The sequence below is a fragment of the Coregonus lavaretus genome, assembly GCF_964263955.1.
Source record: "Coregonus lavaretus genome assembly, chromosome: 3".
In the NCBI taxonomy this organism is placed as follows: domain Eukaryota; kingdom Metazoa; phylum Chordata; class Actinopteri; order Salmoniformes; family Salmonidae; genus Coregonus; species Coregonus lavaretus.
Genome location: NC_139990.1, coordinates 60,054,526 through 60,079,709, shown reverse-complemented (window position 1 = coordinate 60,079,709; position 25,184 = coordinate 60,054,526). Strand labels below are relative to the sequence as shown.

General features: G+C 43.8%; 1 protein-coding gene across 1 annotated transcript; it reads right to left on the bottom strand.

Annotated features, from left to right (window-relative positions):
- Window positions 1-2,201: 2,201 nt before the first annotated feature.
- Window positions 2,202-23,996, bottom strand: LOC311113367 (ectonucleoside triphosphate diphosphohydrolase 3-like). Its single transcript, XM_084156578.1, has 10 exons — window positions 23,908-23,996; window positions 21,101-21,220; window positions 17,532-17,649; window positions 15,965-16,124; window positions 15,518-15,677; window positions 8,362-8,592; window positions 7,404-7,664; window positions 7,059-7,169; window positions 6,129-6,266; window positions 2,202-3,849 (listed from the first exon to the last, which is right to left on the bottom strand). Exons 2-10 carry the CDS (start codon window positions 21,215-21,217, stop codon window positions 3,658-3,660), a joined length of 1,488 nt encoding a protein of 495 aa, XP_084012704.1. The 5' UTR covers window positions 21,218-21,220; window positions 23,908-23,996; the 3' UTR covers window positions 2,202-3,657.
- Between the last annotated feature and the right edge of the window lie 1,188 nt (window positions 23,997-25,184).

The following is a 25,184-nucleotide window of genomic DNA, read 5'->3' as shown; positions in this document are numbered from 1 at the left end:
GAGAATACATTTGAGTTATTCTTGGATTCCATGGAGCTCTTCAAACCATGGTCTCCTGTCTACATGTATGGAATCAATTAAGAAATGTGAGACTGCAGGTGGAACTGGAAGACATGATTCCTGATCATCCAGTTGAAGGAGTGTTTTGACTAAAACTTGTTTTAAACTTTCTGTAAGAGGGTTTACTATCAACTTGAATATTTGTAAGGCATGAAAATATAATTTTCTAAGTAGATTTTCTATCAGATGAATATAATAAGTTATCATGCTTTCTCAACATGAAAGATTATCTGAATATAAACGTTTATTACTTCTAGTCTCTCCACTCATTCTACTGATAAGGGTATCACAGTAACACATTCAGTTGAAATTGACAGTCTACTTTGTTTTACCATAAGTAATGACACTTCACAAGTTTCTCTGATCAGGAGTCAGTGCACAACAGACAGAATGGATAGAGGAAGTCAGCTCTTCGTGCTGATGTGCCACTTTCTTGCTTCTTTTCCTTCAGGAAAAATAGGATTACAATTCCGTATCACATGAAATAAAGAAAAACATCATTTCGGCGACTTATTTAGCAAGTTAAAAAGTGTCCGCTCTTTCCGATACAGTGTAGCCTACAGATAGAATTGGTATTGGTCTTTTATCCAAACGGTTTGGAAGTTGGCTATTCTGGAGCATTATCGAGAACAGAATAAACAAAATTGCAGCAAGACTGTGCAAATTCAGCACTTTCACGTGGATGCGTAGCCTAAAACAAAGTTTCAAATTGTGCTATAGGGCAGCAAAACGACGATGCTGATTTAAGGAAACATGAACCACACTTACCATCGTTTCCCCGACTCGGGTGCATTCCACAAGGAACGTTTACAGCCTTTATTATCGTGCAAACACGTCCGGTGACACCATGTAGATACGGTTACATACACTTTATTGAAGGTTGGACAGCATTGGTTCTGAAGATGCAGCGTGCGTGCGTCCAGTTTCTCCACAATGCTTTTTCCATAGGCTATCACTTGAGCATTTGAATTGAGCTATGTTTCATCTCATTCTATAGGCTACATTGCGGTTGTCATTATTGTAGGGTACCTTGTCAGCAATAAAGGTAACAATAAATCTCGCAAATTACAATCCTTAAGTAGGCTACAGTACGTTTCAGTGGCTTCTAACTTTTGTGGTAGCCTACTTACTTCTCCAGAAGAAAGCCCAACCTACAGTTTTGCTTTACAGCAAAGTGGAGCATAGGCATATCACAAGCAGCCGTCACTCCCGAGGGACCCGTGCGTTTTGGAAAGTGTATCTCACAGTAAAAGTCCTCTTTCTGGGACTGGATGGGTATTTGGTAGACTAGGAATGCGATGTAATTTGAGAGCAGTCGGCCTGTCTGCGCAGCGCTTGCGTGGTCTAGCTGTCCATATATTGGAGACAGGCGTCTTGAAATTGCAGAGCTCGTTTTTAAATGTCATGAAGCCTAATTTGAATAACAGACACGCCCATAGCCTTGATGGATGCGAGCATTAAATGATAAGAACCAGACCAAGAAAAACGAATTAATTTTGCTTTTTATCCACTTTGAAATGTGCTTGAATTTTAAAGTATTAGGCTCACTATCCATCCCCTGGCAAAGAAGTCACAGGGGACAGATTTAACAGAGACCCCTTACCAATTAGGTCTATAACCTTCACACTAATAACACATAGGGCTATTTTGTTGGACAAATATTAGGCCTAGTCTTGGACTAAAAAACATGCTCAATGGATAGACCTAATCTCCATTGAAAGTGATGTTTAGTCTAGCACTAGGCTTGATCTGTGTCTGGGAAACTGTCCCATAGGGTTCTATCCTCTTCAGAGATGAAGAACACACTGTTTGATTTATCTGAAGATGATGTGCTTTTCAATAATGAACGAATTAAAAGACAATGGACAACGAATGTCAATTCTTGGCTCACTAGGTAAATCTTTATGGTCAAGGACTGCCCCCTTCTGGTAGCTGTTGACCTAGGACACATTGACTTGCGGTCAAAAACGGAGAAAAAAGGAAATTGCATCCCAATTCTCCACCCTTCTCCTGAAGGGGAGTGTACAAGTGCACGCTTTGAGAGAAGAATCGGAAAACATACATAAAGACTACAGGGGGAAGTAGGCTAGGTAAGGTAAAGAAGAGGCAGGAAACAGATATAACTAGCTGGAGTCCGGAGATGATAACATCATGGGTAATGTTCAGTTTATTGGTAATATGGAACTTTCAACCAACAAAAAATGACTGAATTACAAGTATTTGCTGATGTAGTACATCAGACGAGAAACATGCAAGATCTCAGAGGTAGATGACCACATAACCGATAATGCCATGCCATCCAGCAAAATATGTAATTAAGAGATTGTAGCTAGAGTCATTTCAGGTGTCTACCTTCAACCTTCATTCAACCACCTGATCTACAGTACTGTATAGCTGATGACTTACTGCAAACTGCGATCATTTTTGCTCAACAGTTCATTAAGCAGTTAATGCTTCCCTTGTATCATACTTTAAGTCACTGAATCTCTTAGAATTGTCTCACTCGTCTGTTTGGGATGAGCCTAAAGCACAGAACAAGATCTTATAATGCATTACTGACCCTCAAGTGTATCTTCTCACTGAAAACACTCAAACAAACACATGGAATGGAGATCCTTTAAACAGCTTAACATGCATTATTATGTTCTGTATCATTTCAGCCATTAGTTTTGAAAGTACCCCAAAATACCCAGAGAATTGTGCACAATTGTGTACAATGTTATCCATTTCGTATGATATGATACCTATTGCAAAATGTTTTTTTTATTATTCCCCTGCAATGCATATGATATCTTACGAATTCCAATTTGTACAATATGTTATGCATTTGCAAGTGCTTAAAGGGGCAGTGCAGTCAAAACGTGATTTTCCAGTTTTTTTAAATGATATTTCTACTCTATGAGGTCAAAACAACACTGTTCAGGTGGGATGGAGTTTTGGCCCACAGCATGACATCACAATCTGATCTGTTTATTTTGACCAATGACCAGTCAACTTTTATTTGCATATGTATCCTCCTACTTTGAAGGAGTAAGCGGGGTAGGCACTAGAGTCTAGAAGATCCTATCTGCCAATCAGGGCTGTGTATGTAAATATATTTATCAACACGCCCACACGATCAGACTGAGCATTTCAATGGCAAAAGGAGGCTCAGGGAAATAAATAATAACAAATATATTTGGAGTTATTTTCATTAAATAAACACACATAGTGATTTATTAGACAAATAGTGATGATTTAAAAATAAAATGAATAAGACTGCATGTGGGCTTTAAGATCCTGTTCAATCTCTTTAACTGCACCTGTCTGTGTTCTATTGTTGCCTGCTGTAACTGTGTCTGGGTGGGACCATTTGGAGGCCAGAAGCACTTTCCTCCATCAGGTGTAACTAGGGTTGCAAAATTGTTGTAACTTTCCCAGGATTCCAAGATTTTCTAGAAATCCCGGTTGGAGGATTCCCAGATTCCCTGCTCATTCCCTCCTGATTCCAGGAATATTCCAACTGAGATTTCTGGAAAACCACATTTGGGGAAAGTTACTGGAATTTTGTAACCCTAGGCGTAACTGTAATTTCAACACACTGCCCTCTAGTGGGGGTCAGTAGCAGGCGCGCACAGCCTTGATGATCAGGAACATGACACTGACGATGGTGAGGGCGGTGAAAAGGAAGAGGAGGCCACCGAACAAAGAGTTGGCAATGGGGAGACGCACCAGCTTGGCCTCAGCAGGGATCATGTTGGATGTATGTAGCATGTATCCCAGACTCCAGCCTACACTCGTGTTATGTACCTGGAGGGGACAGAGAGACAGCGTAAAGAGAGACAGACAGAGACTCACTTAAAACAGACTACTGACCACTAGCCCCTACACTGTAGAGCAGGTGTTCCCAAACTTTTTCACTCGGGTCATTTTATCCCCGCGGCCCCCTGCCGACCCCTAGGGGGCGCGCCACACAGTAGAGAATTGACAAGACAGTTTGAAGACAGACAGACTCACTTAAAACAGACAAGTGTTTCCCAAACTAGGGATCGCCTGATTTGAAAATGGCGTCGCGAGTGGAACTAAACCGGTGTCGCTAGCCGCTAGATGCGGTTGTAATAAACAGAATGGTTTCTTTTTTCTGCCTACACATGTGGCTCTATCTTTTGAACCATTTAAGCTACAAAATATTATGACCTCATCACTGAAAGATGAGACTCTCAGGAACACGTATGTGTCTGGTTCCCTCTACATTGTCCATAAGCCTAATTAGAACAGAGTGGACAAGACCAGGCAATAAATCAGACTGGGGGGAAAAAAAATCAATGATGTGTTCTTTTCTACACCGAACATCATACAACATTATTGCCTACTGATCTTCTGAACCTCCCAATACCTTTCTGATGCAATTCAGTCACTTCAAACTATACTTCCTTCAGATTGAAGAACTGTCAGACTGATTTGAAATAAACTGTCATAGCCCCAATTTTAAAAGTTCATATTGGCCGTTGATTACATAACTTTTTAAAAGAGTATGTACTCTTAATTTTAAAAACGTTTTAAATTTGGATACCACTGTTTACACCCTAGGGGACATACAAGACAGGGTGATGACAGAGGTCTTCATAAATTAACTCCAGATGGTTCAACACAACTGACCTGTTCTCCTTATTTACATACCTACAGATCCCAATAGTCATGGAATGCATTGTCTCTGTTTATTTAGTTGAGGAAGCTTAAACCCATCTTTGCAAAATCTCAAATGCTTCACTGCCACACCTTTAGACCCCTGTCTCCTACACCCCAGCCTATGGGATGAACAAGATTTATGGGACGAACAGACTTAAAACAGATTATTGCTCAATTCCAAATTGTCACCTAGCCCCTACATCCTAGGCACTACATTAGATCTGATAGGATTGGATGGATAAATATAAGCATTATGTCAATAGCTTCATATTACCTTCTGATTGGCTAGGTGGAAATATCTCCTTACTGCTTCCACCTATCCAATCCTCTCTGATCTACATGAGTGGCAGGTAAGTAGGGGCTAGTGGTCGATTTGGAGTTCAGAAATCCTGACCCTTTTCCCAATTCTGGCATCCTCTATCACATATTTTTTGCTACAAGCTCTCAGTCTCACATCAGAATTAGACGTTCATCTATGTTTCTCAAACGTCATATTTTGAAGTTATAGATGCTTATGCCCATCCGCCATCCCTGTCCACAACACCCTAGCAAAACGAAACCTACTTGAAGGTAACAGCGCTCACTGTTGCCCCTAGTGTTCAGTGAGATACATGGATGGAAGTCGAATACTGACTTGTGTCATGGGTGACCTGCCTGCTTTTTTAACATCAATGGGAATCATCAGAGAGAATTAAAAAATATATATAGTCTATTGGAAAAGGCTGAAAGACAACAATGCATAATGAACATTACAAGTTGGAAGAACGTTTGCCGTTTATAAATAATTGAGGCAAACTATGCCCCCCAGGGGGAAAATGACTCTAAACTCTTTCTTTCCTTCCGCTGAAGAAGTCATGTCTTTCAACCCCCTCTGATGATTGGACAAAGGGCATCAATTTCTCCTGTCACCCAAAACACAAAGCACAGAGAGACAATAGCTCGCTTGTTTGTAAGAATGAAAAACAGAGAATCGTCATCTTGGGGGACAAATCCCCAATTTTTCATCATGTCAAACAAGCTACTGTAACCAGTCTGTGTTATGCTTTGATTTTGAAAGAATGACTTCATGTTACACTTCATTGAGTCTAACAGACTGAAAGACTTCAGCTGGAAGTTCCAGTCTGGACTTCCATCACAAGTTCCATTTTCTTGGGGCATAGGAAACGATTCTAGCCTCTTCCTTGTCACGATCTTGGCCTCTGTTAATGATAGTATATCCACCATTTATATTGGTTTCCAATGGAATGAGTCACTTTCCACTTGAATGTTTATCTTTTTGCAGTACAGTATAAGACCATAAAAACATTTGATCGTAACTACAAACTACAATTTTTGCACTTTCATTTGGAAGCACGTGTTTGGATCCTCTAAGGTACCTGGCTGTATTCTGCCACACTTACCTGTTTTTGGAAGTCAATGTGTTTCCAAGTGTCTTTATTGAACTTGTAGCCATTTACAAGTAACGTCTGGACGTAATGTGCTGAATAGCAGTAGGACTTTCTGTATTTTTCAGTTATCCAGCCCTTTTTTAGCTTGAGCTAAAAAAAGAAGACAAAAAACAAACATTCCATTTGTCTATCCATTACATTTTCCATGTGTTGAGGCAATTTTCTAATAATTTCTTCTAATGATACATTTCTAATAATACATTGCAATAGCCTAGATAATTGTTGGAAAGCACCCCTGTCTTACAAAAGATGCCTCTGTTGTCTGTGTGTAGTTCCATTTAAAACACCACCCAGGAATGGTCCTCATAAATGAACCTCAGATGGTTCAGTACAGTTGACCTGTTGTCCTCTTTTTTATATACCTACAGATCCCAATAGTCATGGAATGCATGGCCACTCTTTCTCAGGTTGAGTAAGCTTACCCCACATCATTAAATAGAACATCTATTTACTCGTATTTTACATCTATGCTTACCTCTATTTTAGCTAATGTCAAGCTCTTCTCTGTCACAGCTATAAATGTGAAAATTGCTATACAGAGGATCTTAATTTAATCACTCTTTTGTAGTGTATTTGAGTTTTTAAAAGGCTTCTAAAGTTTGTCATTTCCACTTTGAAATTCCAGACCTGATTTGTCCTAACAAGAAATGTATAAACCCCTACAAAAAATACCATTAATTATAATCCACATAATAATTCAAATTTCCTGGTGCTGCAGGATTATTTTCTGCTGTAGAAAACTGGCTCAAATTAAGATCCTACATCAGTAGCTGTCAGTGTAAAAGAACTCCCAGTGGGCCAGTCCATGGAGCAGAATGACCACTACCACCACCACCAACAACAACAACCACTACAACAACTACAACAACAACATGGACTCACGGTGGGCCAGTCCCAGGAGCAGAATTCCCAGGTAGAGGTGTTCCACTGGTCCAGTTGTGAAATGCCTTTCAGCCCGACAGCCTGAGCAGTGTAGAAGAACCCAGCATAGGCCTGAGGGAGGGAACATGGGTTAGGTGCTCAGACAGACACAATATTTATTGGATAACTGCAAAATATGACCAATATATACAGTCTATCTGTCTATGTGTGTGTACCAGAAAGTCCCCAGGTCAGACAAACACAGTATTTATTGGATAACTGCAAAATATGCCCTATATATACAGTCAGTCTCTGTGTGTGTGTGTGTGTGTGTGTGCGTGCACGTGTGCGTGCGCGTGTGCGTACCAGAAAGTCCCCGGGTCCCACGGATGGTTGGTAGACTCCGTTAAAGGAACAGTTCGTGCAGGAGGTCAGGTCAAATATGGATTGCACCACGTCCCTACAAGCTACGTTGTCTGATGACCCCTTCAGTGTGATCATCAGCTTGGGGTCGTAGTCGGCAGGTGTATCTATGCACTCAGTCCCAAAGATGGACTCAGCCGACACAGACATGTTGTAACCAAGATTGAAGCAGGGGTTGGTCACATGTGTAGCGTTCTCAGAGTTCTGATCAGTGAGACAAAAAGAGTACAGTTAAAGTATTTACAGTATGTCCCTTTAACATTCATGAAGAAGGAATCCGAAGGATCAATAGCTGAGCTTGAACCTCTTTTCTACTGTAGTAGTTACAGCGTTACTAGGCTACACAGGTATAAGAACAACTATAAGTAAAGTGGGACCGTTATTATCACTGTTGTCTAATCAAAATAGTTGTCTTCAGTTGTGAATGCATTATCTACCATCCTAGTAAAACAGACACTTTTCGACCAAGCTTGCAAAACAAACCATATAGAAATGGACAGATCAATATGGTTAATACCATGATGCACTTTGCCTCATCTCCAAGAGACAGTAAAGTGTCAAGGTAATGAGGTGTCCTCAGATTTCTTAGGATGTGGTAATTAGATTAATGGATGTTGTGGACTTAGACAGATGGATTGCATTAATTACACAAAAAAAGACACTTAGCTAAGTATAAAAGCATCATCATCATCATGTTGACAAAGCTGCCAGGAACGAATGTGAGCGATGACATAACAGATTCTGGGTTCAAATAGTATTTATTTTCTTTCAACTAATTTACAGCTGGAATAGTCCCATAACTCCAAACCCAGCCCATCTAGTACTCCAGGCATGACCAATCAGGTATTTGGTAAAAAACAAATACTATTTTAAGTAAACCCAGATTTCCATTATACAGTACCTTCACTAAAGCAGCGAGGACTCTCTTCTCTGCCTCGTTCTTCCCATAACACAGGAAGCTGTGAGTGTAGATGTTGTATTCGTAGCCATAGAGGGAGACCTGTACGATGTCTTTTCCCCGGGCATTGGGATCTGGGAGGGTGAAGGCTATCTGGGTGGACGCCCCTCCTAGATCCATGGAGCCCACCATCTTCCCTCCGGCAGGCCGGACCCACATGTTCCATATGTTTCTCTACAAAACAGAGGATAGATTGTTTTCGAATCAATTATGATCTTTATGTAACACAATGATAAGAACTGCACTGTATTGTGATAAATGCATTCTGCTAAAAAAACCCTACACTGCTAGAAGAAATGGTGCCATATTGAAGGGTTCTATCGCTTGCTTCATACATGGCCCTCAAAAAGGTTCAATATAGAGCCGCAAAACAATCTTATTTTAAGCATTGTAGAAGCTAAGGAACTTGTCTGTCGGCCCTGCATTGAAGACCAAAATTGCTAAAATTATTTTTTGATAAAAAAATTAATATATACCAGTTCCATTTAGGGACCAAAAAAAAAAGACAGCTGCGCCAAAAAAGTGTTAAACAATCAAAATCTATTTTATATTTGAGATTCTTCAAATAGCCACCCTTTGCCTTGATGACAGCTTTGCACACTATTGGCATTCTCTCAACCAGCTTCATGAGGCAGTCACCTGGAATGCATTTCAATTAACAGGTGTGCCTTCTTAAAATTTTATTTGTGGAATTTCTTTCCTTCTTAATGCGTTTGAGCCAATCAGTTGTGTTGTGACAAGGTAGGGGGGATATACAGAAGATAGCCCTATTTGGTAAAAGACCAAGTCCATATTATGGCAAGAACAGCTCAAATAAGCAAAAAGAAAGGACAATGCATCATTCCTTTAAGACATGAAGGTAAGTCAATACAGAACATTTCAAGAACTTTGAAAGTTTCTTCAAGTGCAGTCGCAAAAACCATCAAGCGCTATGATGAAACTGGCTCTCAAGAGGACCGCCACAGGAATGGAAGACCCAGAGTTACCTCGGCTGCAGAGAATAAGTTCATTAGAGTTACCAGCCTCAGAAATTGCAGCCCAACTAAATGCTTCACAGAGTTCAAGTAACAGACACATCTCAACATCAACTGTTCAGAAGAGACTGTGTGAATCAGGCCTTCATGGTCGAACTGCTGCAAAGAAATGTGGGTGAACAGATGATCTCTGCATGTGTATTTCCCACCGTAAAGCATGGAGGAGGACGTGTTATGGTGTGGGGGTGCTTTGCTGGTGACACTGTCTGTGATTTATTTAGAATTCAAGGCACACTTAACCAGCATGGCTACCACAGCATTCTGCAGTGATACGCCATGTCACGGTTTCGGCCGAGGCTGCTCCTCCTCCTGGTTCGGGCAGGCTTCGGCGGTCGTCGTCCCCGGAGTACTAGCTGCCACCGATCTATGTTTCATGTTCGTTTGGTTTGGTCTTTATGTTGTACACCTGTGTCTAGTTAGTCCTCGTTAGTGTTCTATTTAGTTCTCGTTGTGTGTGTCTGTGTTTGTGTGTGATTGCGCTTCTGTTACGTGTTGGAGCTACTATTTCCCTCCAGTGTTTTGGAGTGGTTACTTTGCACATGTTTTGTGCGCCGTTTATTTTGTCGCCTGTGTGCGCCTTGTATTCGCCTTCAGGCTTATTGTGCTTTTGTTTTGTGTGAATATTGCACTAAAGCCTTTGGACTGAGCCTCTGCGTCCTGCGCCTGATTCATACACCACACCCACCTTCAGCACCCTATGACAGAATCACACACCATAATGGAATCAGCAGGATCGGCAGAGACGCCTGTGTCGCTCGAGGAGCATATCCGTGGGCAAGATGGCCAGATTAGACAACTGGAGACCGCTCTACAGGAGGTAATCTACACCTTGCACCGATGGGAGGCCAGCCGGGTACCCACACCTCCACCTACCCTGCCCACCCCATCGGTCGGTCCACCAGTCCTAGGTTCGGAACCCAGGGGGATTCGGCTCTCGCTCCCGAGGGCGTATGACGGAACAGCTGCCGGGTGTCAGGGGTTCCTCCTGCAGGTGGAGCTCTACCTGGCCACTGTACACCCGGTGCCCTCGGGACACGAGAGCGTTTCCGCCCTCATCTCCTGTCTCACGGGTAAGGCGTTGGAGTGGGCTAACGCCGAGTGGAGGAGAATGGACGCCAACACCATTACCTACGCAGAGTTCTCCCGCCGCTTCAAGGCCGTGTTCGACCATCCACCTGAGGGCAAAGCGGCGGGGGAGCGTCTAGTCCATTTGAGACAGGGGAGGAGGAGCGCGCAGGCGTTCGCTCTAGAGTACCGGACTCTAGCGGCGGATGCAGGGTGGAATGAGCGGGCTCTCATCGACCATTTTCGATGTAACCTACGAGAGGACGTTCAACGTGAGTTGGCCTGCAGGGATACCCATCTTACCTTCGACCAGTTGGTCGATATGTCCATCCGTCTGGACACCCTGCTGGCCACCCGTGGACGTCCCGAGGGGAGTCCGTCCATTCCGCCCTCCAGCGCCTCCGAGCCGAGCCCTATGGAGCTCGGGGGTGCCGGCGCTAGAGAACGGAGTAGGAGGAGCCCGAGGGGGCCTGTCTCCTGCACCAAGTGCGGTCGTGGAGGGCACACTGCGGCCAGGTGCTGGGGAGGGTTCTCCGGGGGAGAGGACAACAGGCCACGCACTGGGGGGGCCTCCCAGGTGAGTAGACGTCCCACTTACCCAGAGCTTTCTGTTGCGCACTTTTGTATACCTGTTTGTTTTCCACAGGTTGCACCTCATTCCCAGCATAAGGCGCTCGTAGATTCAGGCGCAGCTGGGAATTTTGTTGATCGGAAGTTTTGTTTTGAGTTAGGGATCCCTCTCCTACCTGTTGACAAACCTTTTCCCGTTCATGCCTTAGATAGCCGCCCGTTGGGGTCGGGGTTGATCAGGGAGATCACAGCGCCACTTCGGATGTGTGCGCAGGGGGGTCATGAGGAGACTATACAGCTGTATCTGATCGACTCTCCTGCGTACCCAGTGGTGCTGGGGATTCCCTGGTTAAGCACCCACAACCCTGCTATTTCGTGGCAACAGAGGGCTCTCGATGGGTGGTCTGCTCAGTGCGAGGGGCGATGTCTGGGTGTTTCCGTGGGGGCGACTTTGGTGGAGAGTCCAAACCAAGTGCCCGCACTGCACATTCCGCCTGAATATGGGGATTTAGCTCTCGTGTTTAGCAAAACTAGGGCGACGCAGTTGCCTCCTCATAGACAGGGGGATTGTGCGATTGATCTCCAGGCAGGAGCAGCGCTCCCACGGAGCCATGTGTATCCTTTGTCTCAAGAGGAGAGAAAAGCTATGGAGACTTACATAGCCGAATCTTTGAGACAGGGATACATTCGGCCCTCCACTTCTCCCGCCTCCTCGAGCTTCTTTTTTGTGAAAAAGAAAGATGGAGGGTTGCGCCCGTGCATTGATTACCGTGGTCTCAATCAGATTACTGTGAAATACAGTTATCCACTCCCTCTGATTGCGACCATGACGGAGTCATTGCATGGAGCGCGGTTTTTCACAAAACTGGATCTCAGGAGCGCGTATAACTTGGTGCGCATTAGGGGGGGTGACGAATGGAAGACAGCGTTTAGTACCACGTCAGGTCATTTCGAATATCTCGTCATGCCATATGGGTTGATGAATGCTCCATCAGTCTTCCAATCCTTCGTAGATGAGATTTTCCGGGATATGCAGGGACAAGGGGTGGTCGTGTACATTGATGACATTCTGGTGTACTCGTCTACCCGAGCCGAGCATATAACCCTGGTGCGTCGTGTATTGAGGAGGCTGTTGGAACACGACCTATATGTCAAGGCAGAGAAATGTCTGTTTTTCCAGGAGTCGGTCTCCTTTTTGGGTTATCGGTTGTCCGCGTCAGTGGTGAGAATGGAGGTGGATCATGTGTCCGCTGTGCGTAATTGGCAAACCCCAACTACTGTAAAAGAGGTGCAGCAGTTTTTGGGCTTTGCGAATTACTACCGGAGGTTTATCCGGGGTTTTGGACAGGTGGCAGCTCCCATCACATCCCTTCTGAAGGGGGGTCCGGTGCGACTGCAGTGGTCAGCCGATGCGGACAGGGCCTTTAGGAGACTGAAGGACCTGTTTACGTCGGCTCCGGTGCTGGCGCATCCGGATCCCGCATTACCCTTTCAGGTTGAGGTAGACGCGTCTGAGGCTGGTATAGGGGCCGTTCTCTCTCAACGGTCCGGCACGCCACCTAAACTCCGCCCCTGTGCTTTTTACTCTAAGAAGCTCAGCCCGGCGGAGCGTAACTATGACGTTGGGGACAGGGAGCTGTTAGCTGTAGTTCAAGCCCTTAAGGTGTGGAGGCATTGGCTTGAGGGGGCTCAACACCCTTTCCTCATTTTGACTGACCATCGGAACCTGGAGTACATCCGGGCAGCGAGGAGACTGAACCCTCGCCAGGCTCGATGGAGTATGTTTCTCACCAGGTTCGTATTTAAAATCACGTACATCCCTGGGTCCCAGAATGGTAAGGCAGATGCGCTGTCCCGGCGGTATGACACGGAGGAGAGGTCCGTTGAGCCCACTCCCATACTACAGGAGTCTTTCCTTGTGGCACCGGTGGTGTGGGAGGTCGATGCCGAAATCGAGCGAGCGTTGCGTACCGACCCCAGCCCTCCACAGTGTCCTGAGGGTCGGAAGTACGTTCCGCTCGAGATTCGGGATCGACTCATTTACTGGGCTCACACGTCACCCTCCTCTGGACATCCGGGTATCGGCCGGACAGTGCATTGCCTTAGCACTAAATACTGGTGGCCCACTTTGGCTAGGGATGTGAGGGTTTATGTCTCCTCCTGCTCGGTGTGCGCCCAGTGTAAGGCGCCCCGACATCTGCCCAGGGGTAAGTTACAGCCCCTACCCGTTCCACAACGACCATGGTCCCACCTCTCGGTGGATTTTGTAACAGACCTTCCCCTCTCTCAGGGGAATACCACCATCCTGGTCGTTGTGGACCGGTTCTCTAAGGCCTGTCGTCTTCTCCCTATGTCGGGTCTTCCTACTGCCCTACAGACTGCTGAGGCCCTATTTACCCACGTCTTCCGGCATTACGGGGTCCCCGAGGATATAGTGTCTGATCGAGGCCCCCAGTTTACCTCCCGGGTGTGGAGAGCGTTTATGGAGCGTTTGGGGGTCTCGGTTAGCCTTACCTCGGGGTACCACCCGGAGAGTAACGGGCAGGTAGAACGTGTCAACCAGGATGTGGGTAGGTTTCTGAGGTCGTATTGCCAGGACCGGCCTGAGGAGTGGGCGCGTTACATTCCCTGGGCCGAGATGGCCCAGAATTCTCTCCGCCACTCCTCTACCAACCTAACCCCTTTCCAATATGTATTAGGTTACCAGCCGGTTCTGGCACCGTGGCAGCAGAGCCAGATCGAGGCCCCTGCGGTGGATGATTGGATGAGGCGCTCGGAAGAGACGTGGAACGCTGCCCACGTCCACCTGCAGCGGGCCGTCCGTCGTCACAAGGCGAGCGCCGATCTCCACCGCAGTGAGGGGCCGGTGTACGCACCCGGAGATCGAGTCTGGCTCTCTACCAGAAACCTACCCCTCCGCCTGCCCTGCCGGAAGCTGGGTCGGCGGTTTGTGGGGCCCTTTAAAGTCCTGAGAAGATTGAACGAGGTGTGTTATAAGTTACATCTACCTGTTGAATATAAGAATATTAACCCCTCGTTCCATGTGTCTCTTCTCAGGCCGGTGGTAGCTGGTCCACTCCAGGACAATGAGATAGGAGAGACTCCTCCGCCCCCATTGGACATCGAGGGGGCTCCGGCGTACACCGTTCGGTCCATCTTGGACTCCAGACGCCGGATGGGGGGTCTCCAGTATCTCGTGGAGTGGGAGGGGTACGGCCCGGAGGAGCGGTGCTGGGTGCCGCGGAGGGACATCCTAGACCCATCTCTCCTGTCGGAGTTCCACCGGGACCATCCCGCGCGCCCTGCTCCGCGTCCTCCTGGTCGTCCCCGAGGCCAGGGTCGGCGCACGGCTGGAGCCGCGCGTCAAGGGGGGGGTACTGTCACGGTTTCGGCCGAGGCTGCTCCTCCTCCTGGTTCGGGCAGGCTTCGGCGGTCGTCGTCCCCGGAGTACTAGCTGCCACCGATCTATGTTTCATGTTCGTTTGGTTTGGTCTTTATGTTGTACACCTGTGTCTAGTTAGTCCTCGTTAGTGTTCTATTTAGTTCTCGTTGTGTGTGTCTGTGTTTGTGTGTGATTGCGCTTCTGTTACGTGTTGGAGCTACTATTTCCCTCCAGTGTTTTGGAGTGGTTACTTTGCACATGTTTTGTGCGCCGTTTATTTTGTCGCCTGTGTGCGCCTTGTATTCGCCTTCAGGCTTATTGTGCTTTTGTTTTGTGTGAATATTGCACTAAAGCCTTTGGACTGAGCCTCTGCGTCCTGCGCCTGATTCATACACCACACCCACCTTCAGCACCCTATGACACGCCATCCCATCTGGTTTGGGCTTAGTGGGACTATCATTTGTTTTTCAACAGGACAATGACCCAACACACCTCCAGGCTGTGCAAGGACTATTTTACCAAGAAGGAGAGTGATGGAGTGCTGCTTCAGATGGCCTGGCCTCCACAATCCCCCGACCTCAACCAAATTGAGATGGTTTGGGATGAGTCGGACCGCAGAGTGAAGGAAAAGCAGCCAACAAGTGCTCAGCATATGTGGGAACTCCTTCAAGACTGTTGGAAAAGCATTCCAGGTGAAGCCGGTTGAGAGAATGCCAAGAGTGTGCAAAGCTGTCATCAAGGCAACGTTATTCTTTATTTATTTTTTATCCCCATTAGCTGTTGCTGAAGCAGCAGTTACTCTTCCTGTGTTCCACACAAAACATAAATCATGACGTAATACAGAACATCAATAGACAAGAACAGCTCAAGGACTACACACATTTAACATAAGAACAATAGAACCATAAAAAGGTCCTACTGACAGTTACACACATTACTGACAGTTACCCACACATCAGTACATATGCATATGCCTAAGACTTATTTAGGTATTTCTAAAGTAATTGTAAAAGTTTTGAAGTTAATGTAAAATTGTAATGTACCGTACCTCCAGGAAGTTTCCCATCAGGTAGTTGACGGTGATCCAGCCATACAGCCCCTCATCGTGTCCTGACATGATGGAGGCATTTTGGAAGTTAAACGGCAGAGATTGGAGGTAGTTCTGCAGGTTCCTTAAGATCTCATTGGATTTTGATTCATTCTGTGAACTTGTAAACAAAAGAGAGATACATGTTGAGGTTATATATTATTCACAGTCCAGTAGGGAATTTAGAGATCAATAATAGGCCTACAGTAGTTTAATTAAAAATGGTATTAAACCTATTAGTATTCTGTGTGTGGGATCAGTATGTGTGTGCACGTGTGTGCATGCACACATGACTACTTTTGTATCTACCATGGATCCATTCCCAGAAGTGCAACAACAGAGATAGGTCCATACCTGGATGATTGGTGAGGTACGCTCACACAGGAGGAAGACAAAACCACAACTCACTGTAGCAGCCTCATCCCAGCAGTTGCCCCAAGGTAGAGGATGGTTGAATTGTGTTGGTCTGCGGGGACGATTTTTGTGATGTTGTTCATACATTCTTTGATCGACACCCAGGACTGTTTGTCCTGTGCATCGTCAACTAACATATCCGAGATACCAGGGCCTGGGGAATCAAATCAGACTGAGCTCAGAGTCATACAATACCTATTCTCAAAGTCACAAGGAAATTATGCGCTAGATAGCTAGACTGCATCACTAAACAAAACTGGATTATATTTATAGTGCTTTTACACCAGATGCATAAAGGGCAACTCCACCACTTTCAACCTCATTTTCATTATCTCCAGCACAATAGCAGTGTCAACATTTGTGAAAACGGTACATTTCTAAGTTTTGTTGACATTTTTTAAAGTTAAAAAGTTCTACCCGATGACATCATTCAAAAGTTAAACCATTTTAAAATCAGTGATTTTCAAAACACTATAGCTGTGTTCACAACACTAACCATACTATTTGTGACGTAAATTGAGTATGTGGTATGCTTATTGGTCATAGTATGGATATAGTTAGTATGCCAAAACTTCCCGGATATCGTACTAAATTCGCCAAAATACGAAGTATACAAGCAGTGAACACTATTTCCATACTTTTAGGGCCCATAATGCAATTGTTCAGAAAATGGGCGAGGCTTCAGAACGTTCTTGCCATCAACAGAATGTTACAGTATATACAGTATATTTACATTTTAGTCATTTAGCAGACGCTCTTATCCAGAGCGACTTACAGTTAGTGAATACATTATTTTTTATACCCCCCGTGGGAATCGAACCCACAACCCTGGCGTTGCAAATGCCATGCTCTACCAACTGAGCTACATCCCTGCCGGCCATTCCCTCCCCTAACCTGGACGACGCTGGGCCAATTGTGCGCCGCCCCATGGGTCTCCCGGTCGCGGCCGGCACGACAGAGCCTGGATACGAACCAGGATCTCTAGTGGCACAGCCTTAGACCACTGCGCCACTCGGGAGATAATATATGGGGCATACAACCATCTCAGCTCTGCAGATTTTGCTGCAAAGAGACAGAATCATTAGATTAGATTCTGGAATTGCCCCCATGTAGCTTGTTGTGGTCACAGGTTCAGGAGTGGCTGAAAAATCACAGCCTTCATCTAAAATTAACCCTACAAATTGAACCATTGGACGATTTGGAAAGCAATATTCAATATATCAGCAATATAAAATATTCATCTTTAACTTACAATTTGTGGATACTATGTGATTGGAAAGGTTCAGAATTAATGTAAGACATCACAGCGCAGTTGAAAAATATATGTCACATGGAAATCAAGAGAGGATGGTCTACGGAGATAGGTGGGATGGGCTGAGAGTAGCAGAGGGGTGGGATTAAAAGCTCAAGCTCTATAATAGTTAGGACCGAAAACACTATCATGTACACCGGATATGTCTCAGAACTATGTATCCACATGTATCACAAAATAGCTGTGAAAATAAAGTTACTTTTGTCCTCCGAAGAGGGTTTAAAAATAAAATAAAACATGCAGACTCACCAGTGACCATGCATCTGAGTGTCTGGCTCACCACCCCAGTGTTATTTTGCTTCTCGGCTGGCCATTGATACAGATACACAGTAGAGCGGGAGGAGCCTGAGTCGATTACTATGCCATACTGCAAACAGAGGAGAGCAGGAAAATCACACCACATATCCAAGATGCTAGTTCATATACAGATGTTTTATCTTAATTTGATCACTTTGTTGTCGCTTAGAAATTTCCTGTGCCGCAGGAAATTCAAATGAGCCTTGTGATTTACATTAATTCACTGAAAACCCATGGTTCTCTTTCTCTCTCGCTCAAACGCTAAAGCACCAATAAATGTCCTACTACTGTAGGTCCTACTGCTGCAGGTCCTACTGCTGCAGGTCCTACTGCTGCGACATTCAAATGTACAAAAATGTATCTGAAATGCAGCCATACACAACCTTTGTTTTATATAGCTTAATAACACAAGAAAGATATTGAACTCTACTACGACATACAAGTGTATCCGAATGCAACCGTAGGCTACACCTAAATTATAGCCTACTCTAGCCTATCAAAACCAAATTCCCGTTAGAAATGATCACTTTTTTTGGGGGGGGGGGGGGGAATAATCAAATCCTCCTGCTGCAGGATTATTTTACTCCTGCGACGAAACTGGTCAAATTAAGATCGTACACCTGTATACTGTATACAGAAAAGTCAACTGATACAGCTATAATGGATCTGAACCTAAGGAGAGAAAACATACTCTTGTCTGTTGTCCAAGAGTAGGAGGACTATTAGATCAATAAATTATGCAGTGGTACACGCATAATAGTTGTATAATGAAAGGCAATAATATATGTTATGATAAACAATCACTATCTCCTAAAGTACAGTCCATCAAATACCTCACAATTATTACACAATTATTGCACTCCACTCCTGATTGGCTAGAAGCATAATGATTGCACTCCATTATGGTATGATTATTACTTCCATAAAGCTGACAACAGGGACAGAACATGAATACAGTGAGGGAAAAAAGTATTTGATCCCCTGCTGATTGTGTATGTTTGCCCACTGACAAAGACATGATCAGTCTATAATTTTAATGGTAGGTTTATTTGAACAGTGAAAGACAGAATAACAACAACAAAATCCAGAAAAATGCATGTCAAAAATGTTATAAATTGATTTGCATTTTAATGAGGGAAATAAGTATATGACCCCTCTGCAAAACATGACTTAGTACTTGGTGGCAAAACCCTTGTTGGCAATCACAGAGGTCAGACGGTTCTTGTAGTTGGCCAACAGGTTTGCACACATCTCAGGAGGGATTTTGTCCCACTCCTCTTTGCAGATCTTCTCCAAGTCATTAAGGTTTTGAGGCTGACGTTTGGCAACTCAAACCTTCAGCTCCCTCCACAGATTTTCTATGGGATTAAGGTCTGGAGACTGGCTAGGCCACTCCAGGACCTTAATGTGCTTCTTCTTGAGCCACTCTTTTGTTGCCTTGGCCGTGTGTATTGGGTCATTGTCATGCTGGAATACCCATCCACGACCCATTTTCAATGCCCTGACTGAGGGAAGGAGGTTCTCACCCAAGATTTGACGGTACATGGCCCCGTCCATCGTCCCTTTGATGCGGTGAAGTTGTCCTGTCCCCTTAGCAGAAAAACACCCCCAAAGCATAATGTTTCCACCTCCATGTTTGACGGTGGGGATGGTGTTCTTGGGGCCATAGGCAGCATTCCTCCTCCTCCAAACACAGCGAGTTGAGTTGATGCCAAAGAGCTCGATTTTGGTCTCATCTGACCACAACACTTTCACCCAGTTCTCCTCTGAATCATTCAATGTTCATTGGCAAACTTCAGACGTGCCTGTATATGTGTTTTCTTGAGCAGGGGGACCTTGCGGGCACTGCAGGATTTCAGTCCTTCACGGCGTAGTGTGTTAACAATTGTTTTCTAGGTGACTATGGTCCCAGCTGCCTTGAGATCATTGACAAGATCCTCCCGTGTAGTTCTGGGCTGATTCCTCACCGTTCTCATGATCATTGCAACTCCACGAGGTGAGTTCTTGCATGGAGCCCCAGGCCGAGGGAAATTGACAGTTCTTTTGTGTTTCTTCCATTTGCGAATAATCACACCAACTGTTGTCACCTTCTCACCAAGCTGCTTGGCAATGGTCTTGTAGCCAGTCCAGCCTTGTGTAGGTCTACAATCTTGTCCCTGACATCCTTGGAGAGCTCTTTGGTCTTGGCCATGGTGGAGAGTTTGGAATCTGGTTGATTGATTGCTTCTGTGGACAGGTGTCTTTTATACAGGTAACAAACTGAGATTAGGAGCACTCCCTTTAAGAGTGTGCTCCTAATCTCAGCTCGTTACCTGTATAAAAGACACCTGGGAGCAAGACATCTTTCTGATTGAGAGGGGGTCAAATACTTATTTCCCTCATAAAAATGCAAATCAATTTATAACATTTTTGACATGCGTTTTTCTGGATTTTGTTGTTGTTATTCTGTCTCTCACTGTTCAAATAAACCTACCAGTGGGCAAACGTACAAAATCCACAGTGGATCAAATACTTTTTTCCCTCACTGTACATAACAAAATGCAGCTACTCTGTAAGAACAGGAAACCCTCACTCAGGCATAAAGACAAATACATAGAAATGTTTTGCTCTGCCCTCTGGAACTAGAGTCTGGTTCAAGTTTGTCCAAAAGGACTGATTGTGTGTATTTTTTGTGTGTATGTAATGACATGTACTGATAGATGCAAACACACACGCACACTACATGTTAATGTTTTTAAATGTATGTAAATTGTAAAGGTATTTTTCTTTATGTGTCAAACCCCAGTAAGACTAGCTGTCACCATTGGCAGCAATAATACACATTCCAGACCCAGACCTGGATTAAAACAGGCCAAGTATTTTATATCTTTGAGAGTTTGGTTGAACCTGCCCTGGAGTGCCAGATGGGCAGGGTTTGCACTTTTGCAGACACTTCCATTAGTACCATTTCATTGCGTCAGGAAAGATTATATAAAGCACAGCAAAAATGTTGGGAAAGAAAACAAAGACCATTTGAACCAACCTCAGAGTCTCAGTTCCTGCAGTGTTGAAGTGAGTTTTCCCTTCTCTTATATAGACCCGGTGTGCTGACTAAAGGTGATTGGTTTTCATTTCACAGAGTTATTAAACGTTTATCATTTGATTAATAGGAAATAATGTATTAACCCTGTTACCCAAAGCTGTATCAAGTCAACTAGTCAAGTGTCCCTTCATCCTTCCTTTTGAGTGTGTCCCACACGCATCAAATGTTTCCCCAACACCAACCTGCCTTGAATACAAACTACCCTGGTGTTTATAATGCCATCTAAGCTAACTGCCCCCATTCACTGTAGTTTGGCCTGACTCCTAAACAGGCTGTAGAGACCCAGGCTGATCTGTCACCTTCTGTTTGTGATGATTGTCTTGATGTCTGGGTAAATACAAGGTAATACATTTACATTTTAGTCATTTAGCAGACGCTTTACACTGTAAATACAGCTCTTTGAGCAGAGAAGGATCAGGAATGTGGTTGTTGTTTTTACCTTCAGACGTGACTCAAAGATCCGCTTATGACCCTGGATCACAGATATAGTAATGATGACAGCCAGACTAGCCAGGAGAAAGAAGAAAGCTAGGTATGTCCCAAACTTGCATGCCATTTCCTGTAGGGCAGAGGACAGCATGTTTTAGCCTTTGACATTTGACATTTATTGTGTTGTCCAGGTCTTACACAGACTGAACAAACCCTAATGCAATAAGCAGGGCTGCTGAACCCTGTTCCTGGAGCGCTACCATCCTGTAGGTTTCTGCACCAACCCTATAATCTAGCACACCCGATTCTAATCATTAGCTGGTTAATAAACTGAATACACTGTCTGTTTTTTAAAAATTATTTTTGTTTTTTTGAGAACGTGTGGTTATAAACCGTTATGACACAGTAATTACACGTTTACCACTGTCGATAAATACAGCAATTATATCACTAGTATCTCTTTCTTCGGTGTGTCAGTGTCATCACCTGTTGTTTGCGTCCCAAATGGCATCCTATTCCCTATATAGTGCACTACTTTTGACAAGAGCCCTATACGCCCTGATCAAAATGAGTGCACTATACAGGGAGTAGGATGCCATTTGGGACGTACACGTTGTGTCATCAGTTACAGGACTGTCAGTGGTCTAGTTTAGCCATAAAGTGACTGTTTCTGTTTATCTCTCTGAACAAACACACTGGTCACAGTTGTCATTTGTGAGATGAAAGACTCTGTGGGAGCTATTTCCAGGACTGAAGCCTTTCACAGACTCAGAGGTAATCCGATGATTTTCCCACCTTGTCAGGGATGTTTTATAATGTTAAAGTAACAACAAGGCTGTTGTTCTTTCTTACAAGGATACTGTAGGCCCCTCAAACCCAACTCTGGATCTCGAAACCAGTTCCACTGTATTTAGTCATTGTTCCCTTATAATCAGGGACTGATTTAGATCTGGGACACCAGGTGTTTGCAATTAATGATCAGGCAGAACAAAAAAGCAGCAGGCTCTGGAACTCGTAGGGTAAGAGTTGAATACCCCTGCTGTAGACCGTTTCTAATTGCATAGTTATCTGATATGTGATGTAGTGCAGTGGTAATATTGACCAAATAAAAAAAAACATTCAACTCCACGTTTTTGCCTGCTGAAAGTCTAAGTTTTATTCAAGGTTATATTCCTAACCTCTGACCTTTTAATTCAGACCATCTTGGTAACCACTGGTGTAACTTCATCCTCATGTCAAGGATGACTACAAAGTAGCCAACAACAAATATATTATTTTACTTCCTCAAAGACCATATGGAGTATACACAAAATTGAGCTCACAAAGCAAATAGGCCTACCTGCTTTGAAAGAGCTTACATAATCACTGATTTGAATGAATTAAGATACAGAACACATATTCTTGTTTTAGTTACTTGATCTTCTTACATAGAGATAAGAATACACACCACCCTGGACTTTATAATGCGATCTATGCTAACTGCACCCATTCACTGTAGATTGGCCTGATTCCTAAACAGGCTGTAGAGACCCAGGGCTCTATTCAATCCGTATCGCAGAAGTTCAGCATTACAGCATGATTGAAATTTAAAGGATATGTTCACACGTTAGCGGAGACTGCATTCATGGTAAACGCTGCATGTATGTCGGCTGAATCGGAAAATACCTTTACATTTATCGCACAATCTGTAACACTTCAGCAGTACAGATTGAATACAGCCCCCAGTCTGATCTGTCACCTTCTGTTTGTGATGATAGTTTTGATGTCTGAGTAAATAAAAGGTAATACACTGTCAATACTTCATATGAATGACGTATACACAAAATCCTGCTTTGAAAATAATATAATAATAATATGCCATTTAGCAGACGCTTTTATCCAAAGCGACTTACAGTCATGCGAGCATAATTTTTTTTATTTTTTTTGTGTATGGGTGGTCCCGGGGATCGAACCCACTACCTTGGCGTTACAAGCGCCGTGCTCTACCAGCTGAGCTACAGAGGACCACAAAGAGCTTACATAATCACTGATTTGAATGAATTCAGATACAGAACACGTTGTTTCATTCACCTTATCTTCTTACATGGAGATAATACAAACCACAGTATTACCTGTCCTGCGCATTCGTACATGGAGAAATGTGTATACTGAAGCAGAATTCATATCGATTCAGTAGGTTAACTATCCAATAATCCTTCATTAGGAACAGTGAGAATGCATTATACTGCTGCCTTCTATGTACTGTATCATGTTGCCTTTAGTGTCTGAGGGTGATATGTTGACCTACCCCAATCCATTGGCACTGTGCCCCAAGCACCTCACTACTCTCAGTCTCTACTGAGCAGTTTCCGCCCCAAAGCAAGGCACAATCCCAGCTAGGTTTTTATTCACATGACTTGCTACGGTTAAAGAGTTCCTTGAGAACATGCACACCAAGACAGTGTCTCTTGCTGTGGTGCTGGGAATAAGACAAAACCTTCTGCACCTCTTTACCTAGTTAAACATGCATGTCTATTTTGTTAATGTCTTAAAGTTCAACATTTACTTAGCTTGACATAGTATGGTTTGAAGGTGTATTCCTTCAAAGGACAATACAAAATTGCAATAAAGCGTATTGTTATTATTAATGTATCATTATTACATTACTTTCACTGAATTACTCAAATGAACTGCAATACACAAAAAGACGGATAGAAAAATGATAGGCTTAAATATGAAAGGTCAGAATGAGTAGAATCACACAGTATCTTACCCTGCTGATAACAATGCATCCCCCCTGGTCTTTTTCTGAATTAATGAAAAGATCTGTTAGCTTACCTCAGAGTGAGTGTGGACCTTCCTTCGTCAGTTGGAAGCAGCAGGGCATAAGTAAGTGTTCTGAAGAACACAGCTCCTCATTCCTCATTGAACAGCCTACCAGGACAGGAGACTTGTACTCCAAGAGGGAGGGGCCTCACGCACAGGCAGCAACACCCAACAAAAGCCCCTCCCATCTGAGAAGACCAATATCAAAAAAGCGGTGGGATGTTTGTTGAATTTGTATTAGGAGAAATATACAATAGAGATAATCTCTCACACAACAGCCCTTATTTAACTAGGTAAGTCACTGAGAACACATTCTCATTTGCAATAACGACCTGAGTTAAACATTTACAGTAGATCACTCTCATACACTGACTGCAGTTGGGTGTGGGGTAAGTGTTTGATTGATTAATTGATTGTTTAAATACACGGCAGAGGACTTAATGCAAAGGTCTACAGAAAGCCCTGAGAAGACAACAATGCATGGAGCATTAGTTAGGATTTGACCCAATATCAGTGCACTGTAGCAAGTCTAGTTTTACTGTCCGACACAGTTGAGATAAGTGAAATAACCCAACCTATTTGACATACAGTACAGTACACTCTTAGAATTGGCTTTCAGATAGATTTTTTTGGGCAACCTATTAGAGTAAATATCATTCCTGTTAATCTGTTCTGTTGTATTGTCATCACGTTAAGGTTGAATACTGACAGTTTTGTAGCTTCATTGAGTTCCTCAAGATCCTAAGCAAATTCCATAGATGGAATAGTTACCACTTTATTACTATGTAATCAACAATCTTAATATTATATTAGAATATATAATATGCATAAATATTCCAGGAAAATAGAAATTTGCAGTGTACAAACTTAACATGATGAAGAGTAATGACATTTACTCTAACGGGTGGCCAAAAATAACTATCTGAAAGCCACGACTCCAATAACCCACGCCTCAAATCTTCTGATAGGCTGCCATCTCTACAATATGTTATTAAAAAGGCTAACAATGGAATCGTTCCCATCACAGAAAGGTTTCAGTTTTAACCTTTACACGGGTTCCTCAAAGACCCTTTTCAGAGGGGTTCCTCGTGGAACCTTTTTGACCTGGAAAGGTTCCACCCGTGTGGCAATTTTTTTAACCCCAAAAGGTTGTTCCAGGCACCTTTACTTCAAGGAGTGTAGTGTAGAACCAATGTTGTAATATCCTGATAGAGAAAGTAAAGGAAACAGATTCATCACACTCTGCTAAGATAAGAAAACGATTCTGTTTCACTTATGTCTCAGTTCAT

Excerpts from the sequence above, each read along its gene's own strand:
- LOC311113367 (XM_084156578.1), bottom strand. The coding sequence starts at position 21,217 with ATGGCATGCAAGTTTGGGACATACCTAGCTTTCTTCTTTCTCCTGGCT. Across the intron at positions 17,650-21,100 it reads TCTTTGAGTCACGTCTGAAG|TATGGCATAGTAATCGACTC; the intron begins GTAAAAACAACA and ends CTCTGTTTGCAG. Across the intron at positions 7,170-7,403 it reads TGGGACCCGGGGACTTTCTG|GCCTATGCTGGGTTCTTCTA; the intron begins GTACGCACACGC and ends TCCCTCCCTCAG.